The 19,574-nt window shown below is 40.9% G+C and overlaps 1 protein-coding gene across 5 annotated transcripts in view; it reads left to right on the forward strand.

The window, feature by feature from the left end:
- The window catches only part of LOC122560288 (small conductance calcium-activated potassium channel protein 2-like), a 240,128-nt gene that overhangs the window by 172,124 nt on the left and 48,430 nt on the right, over positions 1–19,574 (forward strand). For all 5 annotated transcript variants that reach the window (XM_043710851.1, XM_043710841.1, XM_043710870.1 and 2 more), the window contains one exon: positions 8,419–8,560. In XM_043710851.1, the coding sequence (XP_043566786.1) occupies positions 8,419–8,560 (142 nt within the window). The remainder of the gene's footprint in view (positions 1–8,418; positions 8,561–19,574) is intronic.

Below are 19,574 nucleotides of genomic sequence, written 5' to 3' on the forward strand. Positions count from 1 at the left end.
GAGGCAGGAATTGAACCCTGGTCTCTGGCGCTGCGAGGCAGCAGTGCAAACCACTGTACCACCATGCCGCCCACTTCTCACCATGTTGTTTGTTTCACCAGCTTTAGAGGATTCCAGGCTTGCTAGAAAGGAGCTCAGAATTGGACTAAGGAGAGCCAGGAGGGGGCTCGCAAAAGGCTTGGCAAGAAGGATTAGGTAGAACCCAAAGGCATTTTACTCATATGTGAGGAATAAGACAATGATCAGGGAGAAGGTAGGGTCGATCAGGGATAGCGGAGGGAACTTGTGTGTGGAGTCTGAGCAGATAGGGGAAGCCATAAATGAGTTTTTTGCTATGGTTTTCACCAAGGAAAGGGAACTTGTTGTAAATGAAAACTTAGAGGAGCTGGGATACAGTCTTGACCAGATCAAGATTGATGAAGTTGATGTGCTAGAAATTTTGGAAAACATTAAGATTGATAAGTCTCCAGGGCTTGACCAGATTTATCCCACGCTGCTCCGGGAAGTGAGAAAGGAGGTTGCTAAGTTGCTGGTGAGTCGTACCGGAGAATTAGAAGGAGGCGAATGTTGTTCCTCTTTTCAAGAATGGTAATAGGGAAATCCCTGGTAATTATAGACCAGTCAGTCTTAAGTCTGTGGTCGGCAAAGTTTTGGAAAGAATTCGGAGGGATAGGATTTGTGACTATTTGGCTAAGCACAGTGTGATTAAAGGCAGTCAGCATGGCTTTGTGAAGGGCAGGTCATGCCTCACAAATCTTATTGACTTCTTTGAGGAGGTGTCAAGACAGGTCGACGACAGTGGATGTGGTGTATATGGACTTCAGCAAAGCATTTGATAGGGTTCCCCATGGTAGGCTCATTCATAAAGTCAGGAAGTATGGGATACAGGGAGATTTGGCTATCTGAATTCAGAATTGGCTGGCAGACAGAAGGCAGAGAATGGTTGTAGATGGAAAGTATTCTGCCTGGAGGTCAGCGTTGAGTGGGGTCCAACGGGGCTCTGTTCTTGGGCCTCTGCTCTTTGTAGTTTTTATAGATGACTTGGATGAGGAGGTTATGGGGTGGGTTAGTAAATTTGCAGTTGACCTAAAGGTTGGAGGTATTGTCGATAGTAAAGAGGGCTATTGCAGGTTGCAGTGTGACATAGACAAGATGCAGAGCGGGGCTGAGAAATGGCAGGTGGAGTTCAACCTGGATAAGTGCAAAGTGATGCATTTTGGAAGGTTGGACTCGAATGCTGAATATGGGATTAAAGACAGGATTCTTGGCAGTGTGGAGGAACAGAGGGATTTGGGTGTGGAAGTACATAGATCCCCCAAAGTTGCCACCCAAGTGGACAGGGTTGTTAAGAAAGCATATGCTGTTTTGGCTTTCATTAACAGGGGATTGAGTTGAAGAGCTGTGAAGTTTTGCTGCAGCTCTACAAGTCCTTGGTGAGGCCACACTTGGAATATTGTGTCCAGTTCTGGTCGCCCTACTATAGGAAAGATAGAGGCTTTGGAGAGGGTGCAAAGAAGGTTTACCAGGATGCTGCCTGGACTGGAGGGCTTGCCTTATGAAGAAAGGTTGAATAAGCTCAGACTTTTCTCTCTGGAGAGAAGGAGGAAGAGAGGAGACCTGATCGAGGTATACAAAATAATGAGAGGAATAGATAGAGTCAATAGCCAGCGACTCTTCCTCAGGGCATGATTGACTGGTACGAGGAGTCATAGTTTGAAGATATTAGGAGGAAGGTATAAAGAGATGTCAGAGGTAGATTCTTTACGCAGAGAGTTGTGAATGCATGGAATGTGTTGCCAGCTGTGATGGTGGAAGCAGAGTCATTAGGGACATTTAAGCAACTGCTGGACATACACATGGATAGCAGTGAGTTGAGGGGTGCGTGGGTTAAGTTACTACATTTTACATTAGGATTAAACCTTGGCACAACACATGGGCCAAAGAGCCTGTTCTGTGCTGTACTTTTCTATGTTCTATGTTCTAAAGATCCTTAGACAGCACCTTCCAAACTTGTGACCACTTCCATCCTGAAAGACGAGGTTCAGCAGATAGATGGGAACACCACCACCGACAAATTCTCCTCCAAGCCACTCACCATTCTAACCTGGAAATATATTACCATTCTTTTACTGTCGCTGGGTAAAAATTCTGGAATTTCCTTCCCAATGGCCTTGTGGGTCTACCTACAGCACATGGGCTATAGTAGTTCAAGAAGGCAGCTCACCATCACCTTCTCAAGGGCAACTAGGGACAGGAAGTAAAATGCTGGACAGTCAGCAATGCCCATGTCCCAACAACAAATCAATTGTTAAGCAATAGGAAATTTAGAGAAGTAATCCATCTCAAAGATGTGATCTTCCCGATACTCTGCATTTAGATCTATTAATAGTCTTGTCCAGGGAGTGAATAGAACATGATGTGTTTGCAGAGGCTCCTTCTGCAGCTGGGGTTGAGAAACTTAGCATAACTCACATGGGTTCATTGAATATCCTGATTCATCTCTGGCCAGAGACAGGCATATTGCTTTTGGAATTGGGACTTTTTGCCCTTGGAAATGACTATTGCGGTAACCAAATTGCTTTTTGTGTGGCCAAAGTGATTGAATTTTCTTAATTTAATGCATTTAATGGCCTATCCCCTACATAATAACCTTCTGCAACTCTTGTTGTTGCCCTTTTTAGTAGTTGCCAACTACTCAGAGGCAGAGTGAACAGTTGCAAAGTACAGCATATCAGTTTTGAGAGTGTCTTCCACTTCATTATTTAGACCATTGACATGTAGATCAAGAGAAATCTCTCAGTTTTTGTGTGGTTGAGTAATCAGCTCAAGTCCGTCAGGCATAACTATCCTGGTACCTGCTTTATATCGCATTTCAAAGTTGTATCCTTACACTTGTCAAGTAGGACAAAGTGAGGACTGCAGATGCTGGAGATCAGAGCTGAAAATGTGTTGCTGGAAAAGCGCAGCAGGTCAGACAGTATCCAAGGAGCAGGAGAATCGACGTTTCGGGCATAAGCCCTTCAGGAATCCTGAAGAAGGGCTTATGCCCAAAATGTCGATTCTTCTGCTCCTTGGATGCTGCCTGACCTGCTGCGCTTTTCCAGCAACACATTTTTCAACCTTGTCAAGTAGATGCTACAAACATGATCGCGTATTTATTAGTCATCTACTGTAGATCATTTTGAATGGCTTATGTTCTGTTTCAAAGGTGCATTTCTTCCCATACAGGAATGTTTGAAACTGCATGATGCCAAATACCAGAAATAATGTCTGTTGGAATAGTCGGCTTGAGCAGATTATATGACCCATGAATAAAAAGCAATAGGCGTTTTTGGTTTGGCAGAAGGTGTGCCTCAGCCTTTATGTGATGCATTCACTTCATGGATCATGTCCTTCTTGGGGTCACAGCATAGCAAGCAAGATTTTACTGACCGAACCAGCTTTAGAGAATTTAAAACGAATTGGTGGCATTCTTGCAATATGTAAAGGACATCCTTGTTGAGTATGTCTCTCAGAAGAGATCCATTAGGTTGTCTGAAAAATTGGAAACATGTAATGTAAGTTAAAAATCCAAGGCAACATGGCAAAGCCTCTTCATCCTTTGTAGTTAACTTTTGTTTAACATCCTTGATCAGGACTGACCCAGTGGGTGGAGAAGATGGACCAATAGGTTTTTATTTGGCTGATGTTGACTTGGAACTTTGTGTTACCACACTGCGGTCATCAGTAAATGAAAGTTGTGATCAAGCTTGGCCTTGGTTTTACCCATGACCATGATATCATTAACAATGCAATCATTAGCCAGGTACGCGGTCAATTAAATAATCCTGTCTGTGTGCTGCTGGAATGTGTCCTGGCTAAATGAGAACCCAAATGATTACAGTCAGAACCAGCACTACCCTGAATATTGTGAACTCTTGGGTTTCATCTGCTAAATGCACATACAGTATCTATTTTTCACACCAGCTTGAAAAAGATTCTTGCTTCATAAAATTTAAGAGTTAATTTTTCCAATGTCGATATTTTGTGTAGATCCCTTTTAACGGAAGGGTTGACAAAGGATGTACTCTTATGGCACCATCATTCTTCAAAACATATGATGGACTAATGTTGGTCCTGTGGTGGTCAACCTTCTGAATTATACCATTTTGTTCCATCTTGTTCAACTCCCCTCTATGCACTTCCTGCATCTTTCCACTGCACTTTCTTGGAGGAATAAATGGTGTTTACTTTTCCTTACGATGCGATACTACATCACTTCCTGGACTTGCCTATCAACAGACCTAATTGCAATACATTGGAAGATCACATCTTTGAAATGGATTACCTCTCTAAATTTCCCATTGCTTAATGACGGATTTGTTTTTTCTAATCACTCATGGGATATGGGCATCGCTGACTGGCTAGCATTTTATTTCCTGTCCCTAGTTGCCCTTGAGAAGGTGGTAGTGAGCTGCCTTCTTAAACTACTACAGCCCATGTGCTGTAGGTAGACTCACAAGGCCATTGGGAAGGAAATTCCAGAATTTTGACCCAGCGACAGTAAAGGAATACAGGGGAACCTCGATTATCCAAAACCAATTATCTGAAAATCGGATTATCCGAAGGAGATCTCAAGGTCCTGATAGAAACATTACAGCAAAGACGTGTTTCCAACAGTGATCACATCTTTTGTTTACAGTGATTAAACAGGCACCGTCTCAAAATGACTGCCTGCCCACCCTCTCTCTCTCTCCCCACACTTTCCCTGGAGTTCTACAGAGGGGTGTACCCTAACACCTTCCCCCCACCCCCACCCACCCACTTCCCAGGAATAATCTCTCCAACATTGCAGTAAGAAAGTTATGTGTGTGGCTGTGGCTGCGTGTGTGCGCTATTTGGAGACTTACCTCACAGAAGCAGCTGCAGCAGTGGCAGTCTTATTGTTGGTGTGCAGTCCGGATGCCCTGGAGAGGGGCTGGAGGTGGATGGGATTGGGTGGGGAGGTGGTGGCAGGGGATCGCGTGCTTTGTGCTGGGGATGGGGTGCGGGTTTGGACCAGCTTTGGGGCAGTGGGAAGGGGTTGGACCCAGTTGGGGGCGGGTGCCGGATTGGACCCATTTGGCCAGGGGTGGGTTTGGACTGGGTTGGGGGTGGAGGGGGATGGGGGGGTGGGGGGGACACGGGGTTGGCCAGGGGTAGTGTTGGGTGCGGGGTCATGCTCGCTGTGTGCTGCTGCAGGCTCCTGAATAGAGAGCAGACTTTAAAAACGAGCCGCAGTGGAAAGGCATTTAATCGATTTTCCGAATAATCGATTATCCAAACGAAATACTGCCTGTCCATCATGTTAGGATAATCAAGTTTCTACTGTAGTGATACGTTTCTTGCCAATTGCAATAAATCAATCTGGGTATAAATGTTTCTGATTACTGACTGATTCAATTACATTTGTTTGGTCTTCTGCCAAAGTAGGTGCAGGCCTCATGACTGCACCAAGATCTGTTTATACTGGTCGTCCTGCCATAGTTAGTCCATTGGTATCTACCAGGTTGAATATTTTGGAAAGCTAAGCTGAATTTGTGTATCAGCATTGCAGTGTGATCTTCAATGTACAGGATTGGTGATCCATTGTATGTTGTGAGACTATTGTAAGTGTAACATTGGAAAGCTGCTTGCTGAGGCACACATCTTGCAGGATGCATTGTGATAATAACTCACTCCTATGTTGATTTTAGGTTTTAGTATGAGTAGTCCTTCCTTTTCAGGACATATGATATGAAAGGTTGTAAAAACTTTTGATCACATTGTACCATCAACATGGTGTGTGAAGTTAACAGTGTGGAATGCTTGGCCATCATCTAAAATTTGCTGTTCACTGCAAAACTCACAGATGTGTTTGTTTTGTCCACCTTCTTAACACTTACCTTGGTGACAATGTTGTGATTTGTACAGACTTGTTGGTCATGTGTACTGTGTTCTAGGGTCTGGCATGACCTTTGGAACCTGATTTGAGGTTGATAGTGAGGTTGTTTTTCTATCCTTGATAGAACTTAAACGAGTGTAAGTTAACAAAAAAATGTTCCTTCACTTTGTGTCAGTAAAACTAAAAGTGCTCCTTCTTTCAGAACCAAACTCTGAAGCTGTTGTGAGAGAATGTTATATTTGTTATCAACTTTCAGAAACAACACATCCTAGTTCTTCAGATTCTGTTTTATATTGCAGCAGAAAAGTGAACTGCAGCTTTTGTATTTTTAGTTGAGGCAATCTTTAAAACTTAAGTTATCTTGAAAAAAACTTGTGCTTCAATCAAAAACAAGTTTTTCCTGTCCTCTTGTTGGCCAATTCCCTTTCTACAAATCTGTATGCTGTCTGTAATCACAGAAACAGCTTGCGCTTAAGAATTCTCTGTTGTCTAAAGCTGTTATCTAGTTGGTTTTCAATAGTTTTCCAAATATCTTCCACCCAGATGTTGGATTCTTTCACCAATGGCTACTGCTCTAACATGGGATGATTTTACATTCAACAAGGTTCTTTTACCTGATGCAGCAAAGCTTGTTATTTTCCACAACATAAGAAACTGTGCGGTGCAAATTGAAGTATTGAAGAATCCAACAAATGTCCATTACAGTTAACTATTATACACAAATATTATATTCATGGGTACTAAGTATCTGGGCTAACACAAAACTATTAGATTGCTACAAACTGTCATGCTTCAGGTGTTCCAAGGTAAGGTGGAGCTCTTTATACATTCAAGTCACATACAGTGTTGATGTCAAGAGCAAGTTCCTTAGAGGTATATTGACATATGGACCATGAGGCATGACACAAAACCTGGCATCATAATTATAGACTCCACACAAGGTGAATCTATTCTATTTTTTATTGATAGGATCGTAAAGATTTTTTAAAAATCATAGAGCTACAAGTTAAAAGTCAAGAGAATGAGCTATTAAAATTAAAAAGATAAAAGGTGACCATAGAAGACTATAGATTTAAGAACGTCCTTATCCCCACTACACAGGATTCATACACTGAGGTACAATGCTGATATCTGTAAGCCTCAGAATTTGGCACACTTTAGTTCTTAAGACTTTAGTGAGTCAAGAAACCCAAGTCTCTTGATTTGCTAAAGAAAATGTTTTTGTCATAATAAGAAATATGAAAGCAAAGAATTCTCACTTGTCATGTTATAATATCCAAATATCCTTTTATTATGTTTGTGATTTTCTCTGGGTAATTCAGTTGCATAAATGTTTACAGTTTCATTTTGATGTCTTGCTTCTTTGATTTTATGTCATCAAAGGTTTGAAATTTACCTTTAGTAATCCATAAATAACTGGAAATAAAAACTTATGATTCTATATATCCTTCCTATGAAACCTCTAGATTCATAACAGTGAATGTTGTTAATGTTTCCTGTATTTTCAGTCTCTGAGCTAGTTTGTCAGATTCAGTACCCACTAATCATAAATCCAAGTCTTGGTTTATGTACATTCACTTTATCATCAGTCAGAGACCAAGACCAGGGTTTGATGGGTCTGCAGAGAGTGTGCAGGAAGGTGGGGTGGAATAAAAGCAGGGGAGATAATGAAAGATGACAATACCAGTTACCTTCCTGGCACTGCTGACATTTTAGTAGCAGCACAAAAACTGATGGATAGCTACCTGCCCCTGGGCCATTTGACCACTTCGGACCAGTTCATACTGTGGCTGGTATTTTGCCAATGATGGATGAATGCATCACAATACAGTGTCTGTGCTAGGTATATCCTAGTGTCCATCTTGTGGACTCACAGGAAGACTCTTCTGATTGGGTATATTTGTAATACACTGAGGGCCCTGTAGCACCCTCGCTGTATGGAATACCCCCAGTGAAAGAACCACCCTGTCCTCATGGCTGAACTCATCCCCCCACAAAAAGATCCCTCCTTGTCGGGATCTCCCTGACTGGTTTGTCAAGCTGCACAAAACCACTTTAATTCTAGCACCTTCTCCATGACCCAGGCCTGCTGCAGTCTTAGCACTGCCTTTGACGGTACTGCTGGGACTGAAGGTGGTTGCCAGATTGACCAGGAGCTCATGACAATTGGACCTCATCCCTTAAAGAGGGCCAGAGTCCTGAAGACAATTAATTGGCTGAGGGCTGTTATATCCCAAAAGCTAAAGCAGGGTTGTCCCTCACTTACCAGTCAGTAGAAAGAACCCTCAATGTCCTGAAAAATTCCAGCCCAAATTATTACTACATTTCTCTAGTGCCAAATGGGTAGCATAGCCAAAGTATAGTAGAAATCACTGATATTCAAATAATATTTTCTAAAACATGTGGAGAAAAGAATCCTATACTTTATAAACAATGGCAAAGATTCCATTTAATAGTAATTATTGTAACAACCGAAATGTGCCGTGCCCTGTAATGATATTCTAATTGGTTTACAGATATCATGATAACCAAGATGTCACAAGCAATTTTCTTGGAGCAATGTGGCTTATTTCTATCACCTTTCTCTCTATTGGCTATGGTGACATGGTACCGAATACATATTGTGGGAAAGGAGTTTGTCTACTCACAGGGATTATGGTAAGTCATGTGCTTCAGTAGTTAGCAGCAACGTATGATAGACTTGCACTTATATAATGCCTTTCATGATCACCAGGTAGTTCAAAGCACTTTCAAGCCAATAAAATCATTTGAAGTGTAACTTCGGTTGCAATGAAGTAGATGAATTGAACAAACTACATGTAGCAAGCTTCCACAACAAACAATGTGAGAAATAATTATTCTCTTTTCTGTAATGTTGCCTAAAAGATAAATATTGGCCAATTCATCTTTTACATTCACCAGGTCTTCAAATTAATATTCCATCCAAAAGGCAGCATCTCCTAAGTTTTGCAGTGTTAGTCTAGATGTTTATACTTAACCTCAGGAGTAGGACTTGAACCAATAAACATCTGACTCAGAAGGGCAGGTACAATAAACTGATCCATAGTTGACTCTGAATAGCTGGTATCTAATGTAGTACTGTGTTAGAAAATTGTGTTCAGGTGTTATGACATGGCGGTAAACCCTTCTGCTGATTAAACGAAACATACAGAAAAGGTCACCTCACCTCGTAATCTGTTAAAATATGAGTGACAGAGAACTACTCAAATTCTACTACCTAACAAAAAATATCAATTTTTTTCTTCAACCCTAAAGTGAACATTAACCAACAACTATTTGCAACTCTAAGCCTCCTTTCTCTTAAAGGTTTGTTATCTACCTCCCATTCTATAACAATATACTAATCCAATAAAGCCCTTGTTAAATTTAAGGAAATTCAATTTTCAAAACCAGACAGCGGCTATCATCTCCATTGTCAAACTTCCTCTGTTTGTATATCTCTCTGAGTCATCTTCAGTCTTCTGCAGCACAGATTTTTCATATGAAAAAGGGACCTTAATAGGAACTGTTTTCGAGCAATGTGTGTAGCAATGGCAGATGTTTTATGGTTAACTGTCCAAAATGCCTATTTTTTATGCACCATACATCAGATTGTCTCATCCTTTCGATGTTATCAAAACAGTAAAATTCAAATTTGATTGGGTTTTAGTATCTTGGGGCATAATTTAAACTGATTGGTAACATTCGAACTGCTGTGAAAATAACTCCGGTATCCAGGTTACAGCCAAAATGTTACATCTTTCAATTTTCCAGCATGTTCTGTGACTGTGAGTCAGTCACATGACAGGTGCTTGCCAGCTTTTCAGCTTTCACTCTTCATAACAAAGGGCAGTTATGATCCTGAGAAAGATAGTCAGAGAACCCATATGCTTCAGGCAGAAGGCCATTTATAATGTGCATTTCAGGATCCTATCTTGTACATAGAATGGCAAGGACTGATTAAGGAGAGACAACGTGGCTTTGTGTGTAGGAAATCATGTTTCACTAACACAATTGAGTTTTCTGAAGAAGTAACAAAGAGGATTGATTAGGGAGAGCAGTAGATGCAATCTATATGAACTCCAGTAAGGCATTCAACAACATGGTGGACTGGTTAGGTCTCATGGAATGTAGGGAGAACTAGCTATTTGGATACAGAACTGGCTTGAAGGTAGAAGACAGAGGGTGAAGATGGAAGGTTGCTTTTCGAGACTAGAGGCCTGTGATGAACATTGTGCCACAAGAATCAGTGCTGAGTCCACTGATTTTCATCATTTATAAAATTGATTTGGATGTGAAATATGGTTTTAAGTTTGCAGATGATTCCAAAATTGAAGGTGTAGTAGACCGTGAAGAAGCATACCTCAGAATACAACAGGATCTTGATCAGATCGGTCAGTGGGCCGAAGAGTGGCAGATAGAGTTTAATTTAGATAAATGTGAGGTGCTGCATTTTGGAAAGGTAAATCAGGGCTGGATTTATATACTCCATGGTAAGGTCCTGAGGAGTGTCACTGAACAAAGAGACCTTGAAGTGCAGGTTCATAGTTCCTTGAAAGTGGAGTCAAGATAGGTAAGATAGTGAAGAAGGCTTTTAGTATACTTTCCTTTATTGGTTAGAGCATTGAATATAGGAGTTCAGAGGTTATGTTGCAGCTGTACAGGACATTGGTTAGGCCACTTTTGGATTATTGTGTGCAGTTCTGGTCTCCCTGCTATAGGAATGATATTGTGAAACTTGAAAGGGTTCAGAAAATATTTACAAGGATGTTGCCAGGGTTGGAGGGTTTAAGGTATATGGAGAGGCTGAATAGGCTGGGGCTGTTTTCCCTGGAGCATTGGAGGCTGCGGGATGATCTTATAGAGATTTATGAAATCATAAGGGGCATGGATAGGGTGATTAGCCAAGGTCTTTTCTCCAGAGTAGGGTTATCCAAAATGAGAGGGCATAGGTTGAGGGTGAGAGAGGAAGGATTTAAAAGGGACCTAAAGGGCAACATTTCCATGAAGAGGGTGGTGCATATATAGAAGGAGCTGCCAGAGGGAGTGGTGGAGGCTGGTACGACTGCAAAATTGTAAAGACATCTGGATGGGTATGTGAAGAGAAAGGGTTTAGATGGATATAGGTCAAATGCTGGCAAATTGGGACGAGATTTATTTGGGATATCTAGTCGGCATGGACAGATTAGACCCAAAGGGTCTGCTCTGTGCTGTACATATCTGTGACTGTATCGAAAGGTAGGAAACTGAGTAGATTATTCAGGTTCATGAGTAATTCCATTCTTCATGGAATCACAGAATCATTACAGCACAGAAGATAAGAACAGGGAGCAGGAGTAAGCGATTGAGCCTGCTCTGCCATTTGATATGGTCATGGCTGATTTCATCTCGGCGTCAACTCCACTTTCCTGCCCATTCTCCATAACCCGTCAACCCATTCCTAATTAACAATCTGTCTCCTCCTTAAATATACTCAATGCCCCAGCATCCATTGCTCTCTGGGGTAGTGAATTCCACAGTTTCACAACCATTTGAGAGAAGTACTTTTTCTTCATCTCCATTTCAAATCTGCTACTCTTTATCCTAAAACTATGACCTCTTGTTCTAGATTGCCCCACCAGAGGAAACATCCTTTCAACATCAACTTTGTCAACCCCCTTTAATACCTTACATACCACAATTAGATTTCTTATCATTCTTGTAAACTCCAGAGAGTTAGGCATAAACTGCACAATCGCTGTTCATAAAACAAACCCCTCAACTCTGAAATGAAAATGGTGAACTCCTCTGAACTGCCTCCAATATAATTACATCTCTCCTCAGGTAAGGGGAACAAAGTTCTACCCAATACTCCAGGTTGGATCTCAATGCTTTGTATAGTTGCACAACACCCCCCAACCTTTGCACTCTATTTCTTTAGCAATAAGTATCAAAAATCCTTTTGCTTTCTTTATTACCTGCTGTACCTGTGGATTAGCTTTTTGAGATTCATATATAAGGACACTTAGATTCCTCTGCATCGAATCACTCTGAAGTTTCTTTCCTTTGAGATAATAAGCTGCTTTTCTACTCTTCCAACCAAAATGGAGAATCTCACAATTATCCACGTTAAACTTCATATGCAATACTTTAACCCATTTCCTAAAGTATCCATATCTATTTGTAAATTGGGCCATTGAATACAGGGTGTCCGCACCAGCTCAATAAATGGGTTTTTTGATGAAGTGTCATTCTCATGTTTTCTCATATAACTTTGCACATTCCTTTTCAAATAATCATCCATTGTATATGGTAATGGTTCTGAATATGGGTTAATATTGGAGACTACATTAAGCTTCTCTCAATCTGACTGGTGTACTGGATTGGATTGGGTTAAGGCACGACACCTTAGGATATCATGGAGTGAAGACCTATTTCCATATATCTCCCGTAGTCTTAGTAACAATATCTATTTGACTAATGTAACTTGTACCCAATTGCTTACGCGCAACAAACTACGTCATGTTTAGGGAAACAGTGTCAGCTGTTAACAGTCACTTGGTGACAGCAAACTACCCAATCACAATCTGATCACTGTTGCCATCCCACACCACATATCATGGTGATCATTGCTGCGGATTGGAGTTCGATTTACCTGTACCAGACAATAAGGTAAATAATGGTGAGAATTTCAGTGGATCAAGATTCGAGATTTCTTGGATGCATGAGCAGTATTAGATATTTACTGCTTTAAGAGCTACTCATAGGAAGCAAGAAAACAAAAGGTCTTTGGAGCTCCATAAGTAAAGGCAAAGAGAAGTCTTCAAATTAATTATTCAGAGCAGGTTGAGAAGTCTACAAGTTAAAAAGAAATACTTACAACTCACAGCAAATATTCTCACAGTAGTAAGCAGACAACATGGGGCATGGGAGAAAGTGAGGACTGCAAATACTGCAGACTCAGAATTGAAAAGTGTGGCATTGGAAAAGGCACAGTAGGTCAGGCAGCATCCGAGAAGAATGAGTCAATGTTTCGGGCATAAGCCTCTGCATGAGGCATGGTTACAGTTGGGATATCTAAATCCATATAAGTAATTTAAATCGTGGCTGCAACATAGTTAATGTTACCAAGTCAGAAGTAAGGCAACAAAGGATAATATAAATGCCTAAACAGGCAATGTCTAGCAGGAAAACAGGATAAGAAGCCACTGATAACAGTAGGTTATCCATAATTTAAATGATGATTTAGGCAGAAATAGATTATTAGGAACAAATGATCCAGGCTTTGTTTCAGACAGCTGTGGAAAAGGTTGAGGACTGTTTAGTCAGCTGTGAAAGGCCACAAAATCATCTTATTTCCTCTATGAGAAAGTGAAAAACCTCCAATTTGTTCACAGAGGTGGGAACCCTTAATTTGGACCACAAACTTGCAGGAAAACCCAAGTAAACAGTACTAAGACACCACATTGCTATGTTACAAAATGTAAAGTTTTAAAAGAAGGACATTAAAATAGTATTACCAGCAAAGAGATAAAGCAGCATGGGTATACTACACTACTGAAAGCCTTTGAAGAGAATAAAGGTAGCTGAATAAATAATCACATTAGGAAAGAACGGCAAGAAAAATAATGCTGACATTTTCGAGATGGACCAACTAGAACACATTTGAATATCTTGGAGAAAACAGTTCCAAAAATACACAGTTGCTTCCAAGCTACACACTAAATCACAAGCTAAACACAATAACACACTATTATTTTCCATAGAAAGAACAGTTTAAACCTCATAAGATCATAAAAGAAAGTGCAGATACCTTTGAAGTTCTAAGAGCATTGTACAGTTTAATCTGAGAGGAATTCAAATCCTGGAAGGAGACAAGATTTAGCAGAAAAATTCAACAACTATGTATAATTCTTATGATCTCAACAGATTAGTGAAAACTGTGGCAATGGAATTTTAAGATCCAAATTCATTATAGACATATGGTTTTACTGGAATTATTAAAGAGTTTCTATTAAATTTATTCCAGTCCAAGGATGACTTACAGAAAGCATTCCCTTTTTGTTCCCTGCTCAGCCCCATTCTTACTTTTATCATCCCTTCACTACTGACATGTCCACATAAGATTTTTGGGATTTTCTTTTAGGTTAGCTAGCAGTCTCTTTTCATGTTCCATCTTTGCTTTTCTTATTTGTTTCTGCACTACCTCTCTGAACAAGCTATTTGATGGGTCTTTCTCAAATGTATTTTTTGTGATATTTGTCATAGAGTCGTAGAGATATACCACACGGAAAAAGACACTTCGGTCCACCTTGTCCATGCTGACCAGATATCCTGACCTAATCTAGTCCCATTTGTCATCACTTGGCCCATATCCCTCCAAACCCTTCCTATTCATATACCTATCCAGATGCCTCTTAAATGTTACAATTGTACCAGCCTCTGCCACTTCCTCTGGCAGCTCATTCCATACATGCAGCACCCTCTGCATGAAGAAGTTGCCCTTAGGTCCCTTTTATATCTTCCCTTCTCACCCTAAACCTATGCCCTCTAGTTCTGGACTCCCCCACTCCAAGGAAAAGAGCTTGCCTATTTATCGATTTCATAAACCTCTATAAGGTCACCCCTCAGCCTCCGATGCTCCAGGGAAAGCAGCCCCAGCCTGTTCAGCCTCTCCCTATAGTTCAAATCCTCCAATCCTGGCAACATCCTTGTAAATCTTCTCTGAACCCTTCTGTCATAAGCACCCTCTACCTTTTTTATTTACCTTTACTTCTGTTATCCAGGGAGCTGTGGATTTGTTTGCCCTACTTTGCCCTATTGATGGAAAATACATTGACTGTGCCCAAGATAACCTTTCTTTGAATGTAACCATTTATTTCCACTTTATGTAGCTAGACGAATTCTTGACAAAAATGTACTATGTAGAAGGAGGCCATTTGGCCCATTGTGTCTGCAATATCTGCAATAGCTCTTCAAATGCGCATCATGATCTCCTGCCAATCTCTTGCTTTTTCCCCATTGTCTACAAACTTATTTCTATTCAAATAATTATCTAATGCTCTTTTGAATTTTGCAAATAAACCTGAGTCCATATACTTTTGGGCAGTATATTTCATACCCTAATTACTCAAGGTGAAAAAAATATTTTTCTTACATAACATTTGCAAATCACTTTAAACCTATGCCCTCTATTGCTTGTCTCGTTTACAAGTTGGGGACAGTTTCTCTCTATCTAGCCCACTCAGGATTGTGAAAATCTCTATCAGATCTCCTCTTATGTTTCTTCTCTCAAAGGAGAACTGTCTCAGTTTTGTCAATCCAGTCTCATATTGAAGTTCATCATCCCTGTAAACTTTCCCGTAAATTAATTCTGCATTTCTTATGTATAATGTGGCCTGAATAATATCCAATGACCATTACTCTATATTTCCTACCACTCAGCCAATTCTTGTATGCACATTGCTACTGACTCTTGTATTCCATAACTAGTAACATTTTTCACAACTGTTGTGTGGCACTATCTCAAATGCCTACTGGAATTTCAGGTCCACCATATCAATATTGTTGTCCTCATCGAACTTTTCTGTTACCTCCTATAAGTTTCTCGAGCACAACTCCCACTTCATAAATCTATGCTACCTCTTCCTAATCAACCTGCTTTTTCTTGTGTGGCTCTGACTCAATCTTAAATAATTGTTGCTAGAAGCTTCCCCAGCACTGAAGTTAAACTGATTGGTTTGTAATTGCTGGGCTTATCCTACAACCTTTCTTGAACAAAGCTGTAATATTTGCAATTCTCCAGTCTCTTGGCACCTTCCCTGACTCTAAAACGACTGAAAGGTGATGGCTAGTGCCACTGCCCCTTTCCACTCTCACTTCCTTCAATATCTTTGGATGCATCTCATCTGATCCTAGTGCTTTTTTAACTTGAAGTACCAACTGCCTATCTAACACTACTTCCTGACCAATTTTGAACCCTTCTAGTGACAGTTTCCTCCTCTGTCACACTTCTACCACATTAAAATTGACACTCTCACAATTAATTATTCTTACTTTTGATTGTTCTTTCTCCTTTTCGATAACAGCCCTAAACCTTTCACTGCAATGCTCACTGTTGCTTGATCTAATTTGTCCACCTCATTTCCAAGAACCTAATCTACCAGTACTTCCTTTCTCATTGCACTGGAAACGTACTGCTGTAGAAAGTTCTCCTGAACACATTGTAGGAACTCCTGCCCCTCTCTGCCACCGCTACCAAAGTAGGTATAGAACAATAAATAAAGAGGGAAAGAAACATTTAGACACAGAAAGAGAGAAAGGCAAAGTGGAAAAATAAAATTTAATTTTGCTACTTTCAAATCTCCAAAATAATTAAAACCTGGACAAATGTGACTTCACACTTAACAACAGTGAATTTTCCATGCCAGAGAGGTTAATTTTCAATACTGAACACTTATCAGATGAGGAAAATAGTACTTCAACTGAAATACGCAAGGCTTAACCTTTTGTGGCAAGCTTAGTTTACAGTCGCCACCCAAATCTAACAGTTGCACATCAGTCAGCCTGTATATTTCTATACTGAGCTAGACAGTGTGATACTGTTCCTGTGAAGCTGCTCATCTCGCAGAGAAATGTTTATTTTAGCTGTGCATCTACCTTTATCTGAAGTTGTTATTTCACTTCAGAGTGAATGACGGTGAGTGTCATTCACCTCACTGTTGTTTTGCCTGCAAATTATAAACCACTTCTTTATTTGTCCAGCGCAAATGCAACAAACAGGTTGTGATTCAAATTTTTCACACTTTGATCTCCTGCTAGATTTCAAATCAATAACTATTTACAGATTGTGGCAATAGATGACTCTCCTTTCCCACTCACGCTGGTCTTTAAACATAATATATTTGATGACTTCTCTGCTGTAGTAATTACTTTTATGTACTTTGAGTCATTCTGCATTGATGCACAGCAAAGAGCATCAAGAGTTCATGAATGCTTCTGGATTGCAGGCAAGCAATGTGAGAGCATTTTATTTTTATCGACAACATGAAGAGCCCCAGGTGTCTTTCTTCTATTCATTTCATTCTTTAATAAAAAATGCATTGTGCTAGAATTTTTAACAGTACTTTTTCAATCAGTCCTACATCTAGGTATTACAGATAAGAGAGAATTCTGCCACAGTCAGTTCTTACACCAGTGCTGACAGAGGTGCAGGGTTGGAGTTTTGTCTTTACTGTCTGGATGGTAGATTCTACATAGGTCAAGTGCAGAGTCTAAAGTCAGGTAAACTCCATTGCAAATGTGCAATCCCTCAGCCTGGGCCAGCTGAGGAATGCTGAATGACCAGAAAGGTCTTGTTGAAGTTTCGGATCCATTTAGATTCAGTCTAACAAATTTGCCTTGCTAGACTTGGTGAGAACAAATGTTTCAACATGTTTTCTGAACTATAGCTGCCTTTCCTCTGTGCTGTCTCCAGGCAATTAATGGCCAGGAATTGAGATGAATTTGTATTTGTTGCTTCATATCATGTAAAAATATGTACACATTCTATCAAAATATCCTTTGATAGATCTTTTCTGTAATTATCAAGGGGAAGGCCATGGGAAGTAAAATATTTTTCTAATTCGTGTAACATGCACTCTCAAGGCAGGTATATTGTGGACTAAATACTCCCTATGCTCAGCCTCATCAATCACCACTTCAAGAGAACATTTTTTTTCAATTTCCTGCATTCATTTCAATTTGAATTGCTTGGGTGAGCTGAGTAAGATTGCTGTTGTTATGCCAATCCTACCGAATTGTGGATAGTTTTGTTTTGTGAGCTCAGAAGCTTCATTGCCTGTACCCATGACATGTTTGGTGACTGGGTGCATTGAATCAGGAGGTGGGTGACAGCCAGCACTTCCCACCTCTGCCCCGAATTGCTAATGGTGGGCGCATGGATTGGTCTTTCCACCTACCTCATACTGAGGCTCTCAAGTGAGCCTGGAGCTTCAGCCTACCACTGTTGGACATCAGCCCAGAGTCAAGCTGCAAGGCTCACTAAAATAACACCACAGAGGCCAGTATCCCATCACCAAGTCACCCTTTATTTACATGTAGAGTGTTCTTGACGCTGATCCAACTCCCTCAGAGCCAGCTCTCAGAGTGAACAGGATGTTTGACACTCCTGTTCTTATCAGTCAGCCAGAGCTCCCTGATTGGATCGGATAACAGCCCCAATCAGGGAACTCATACTCTGAGGTCCACCTGGCTGACTTCATTACAGTCACTACAGCCCTCTACCTCTCAGTCCACGGACATAGGCTGATCCTTTTTGTTTTGTAGTTCCTCCCAGAGCGTTTTAGCACCAGGTCAGGTTCCTCTAACTCTGCCTCTGATACGTCACTCTCGCTTAGCGGAGTCTTGTGTCTGGCATTGGCGTTCTTGATGCCATTTCACCACAACCCTGATCCAGAAAGATAAGATTTAACCTGGTCTTGAGTCTTCTCCCCATTAGCAACTCTGCTGGAGCTATCCCTGTTGTTGTGTGAGGGGTAGTCCTATAATCAAACAAAAACTGTGACCATTTGGTATCTCGTGAAACTGTAGGCTGTTTCTTTAAGCCTGCCTTCAACTGCTCTTTCTGGATGATGGATAATAGGGAGCTGTCCTGATATGATGATACCATTCAACTTTAGGAAATACTCAAATTGGTACAACCTATACTACCCATTCTGCAAACTGGACAGGTTTGATGATCCCTTCACTTTCCAGCTTGCTAATCTCAGCCTCTACGTTTGCCCGCAAAGCAAATGGCACTAGGCATCCCTTGCAGAATTGTGGACAACATGCAAGGTGGCCTTTGCTCCTTTGATAATCCTTGGACCTTCCTGAAAAATGTCTGGTATTTAATTAGGATTTCACTCAGGCAGCCATTTTCTAATCAAAAAATGTTCAGCCAATCCAGGTGAATTTAGGGCAGCACGGTGGCTCACTGGTTAGCACTGCTGCCTCACAGGACCAGGGTCCTAGGTTCAATTGCAGCCTCGGGCGACTGTCTTTGCGGAGTTTGCACATTCTCCCTGTGTCTGCGTGGGTTTCTCCCAGGTGCTCCAGTTTCCTCCCACAGTCCAAAGATGTGCAGGTCAGGCGAAGTGGCCATGCTAAATTGCCCACAGTGTTAGGTGCATTAGTCAGAGGGAGATGGGTCTCAGAGTGGATTGGTTGGGCCGAAGGGCCTGTTTCCACACTGTAGGCAATCTAATCTGTCTCAACCAATTTCACCCCATAAAGCTTGGGCTTTTAGTACAATCACTGACAACTGAACCAGCTGCTTCTCTAAGAGACTGGAACCAAAGTAATACCCTTAATCTGTAAAGGTTCCCTAGTATAGGTTCTCAGGGTTGTGCAAACTTCAGGATTGGAATCCAGAGGGAATTTTGTTAAAGACTGGTTCTGCAATCATTGAATCAGTGGCCGCACTGGTATTGATCCCCATTAGAACCCTGTGGCCATTTAACCAGATGTTTATTTTGATTAGTTCTGATTTGAATGGTACTAAACAATTTAACTGTTCCAAACACAATGTGGATGAGTTTTCCAGCACTCTCCTGGATACCGACCTATGAGTTCTCTTACTCCATTTAGGTCAAGTGGGACTCTTTTGCTGTCTCAAGTCTACATTTCCACATTAAGTACAATGGCTTGCTGG

This window comes from Chiloscyllium plagiosum, chromosome 2 (assembly GCF_004010195.1).
Source record: "Chiloscyllium plagiosum isolate BGI_BamShark_2017 chromosome 2, ASM401019v2, whole genome shotgun sequence".
Lineage (NCBI taxonomy): Eukaryota > Metazoa > Chordata > Chondrichthyes > Orectolobiformes > Hemiscylliidae > Chiloscyllium > Chiloscyllium plagiosum.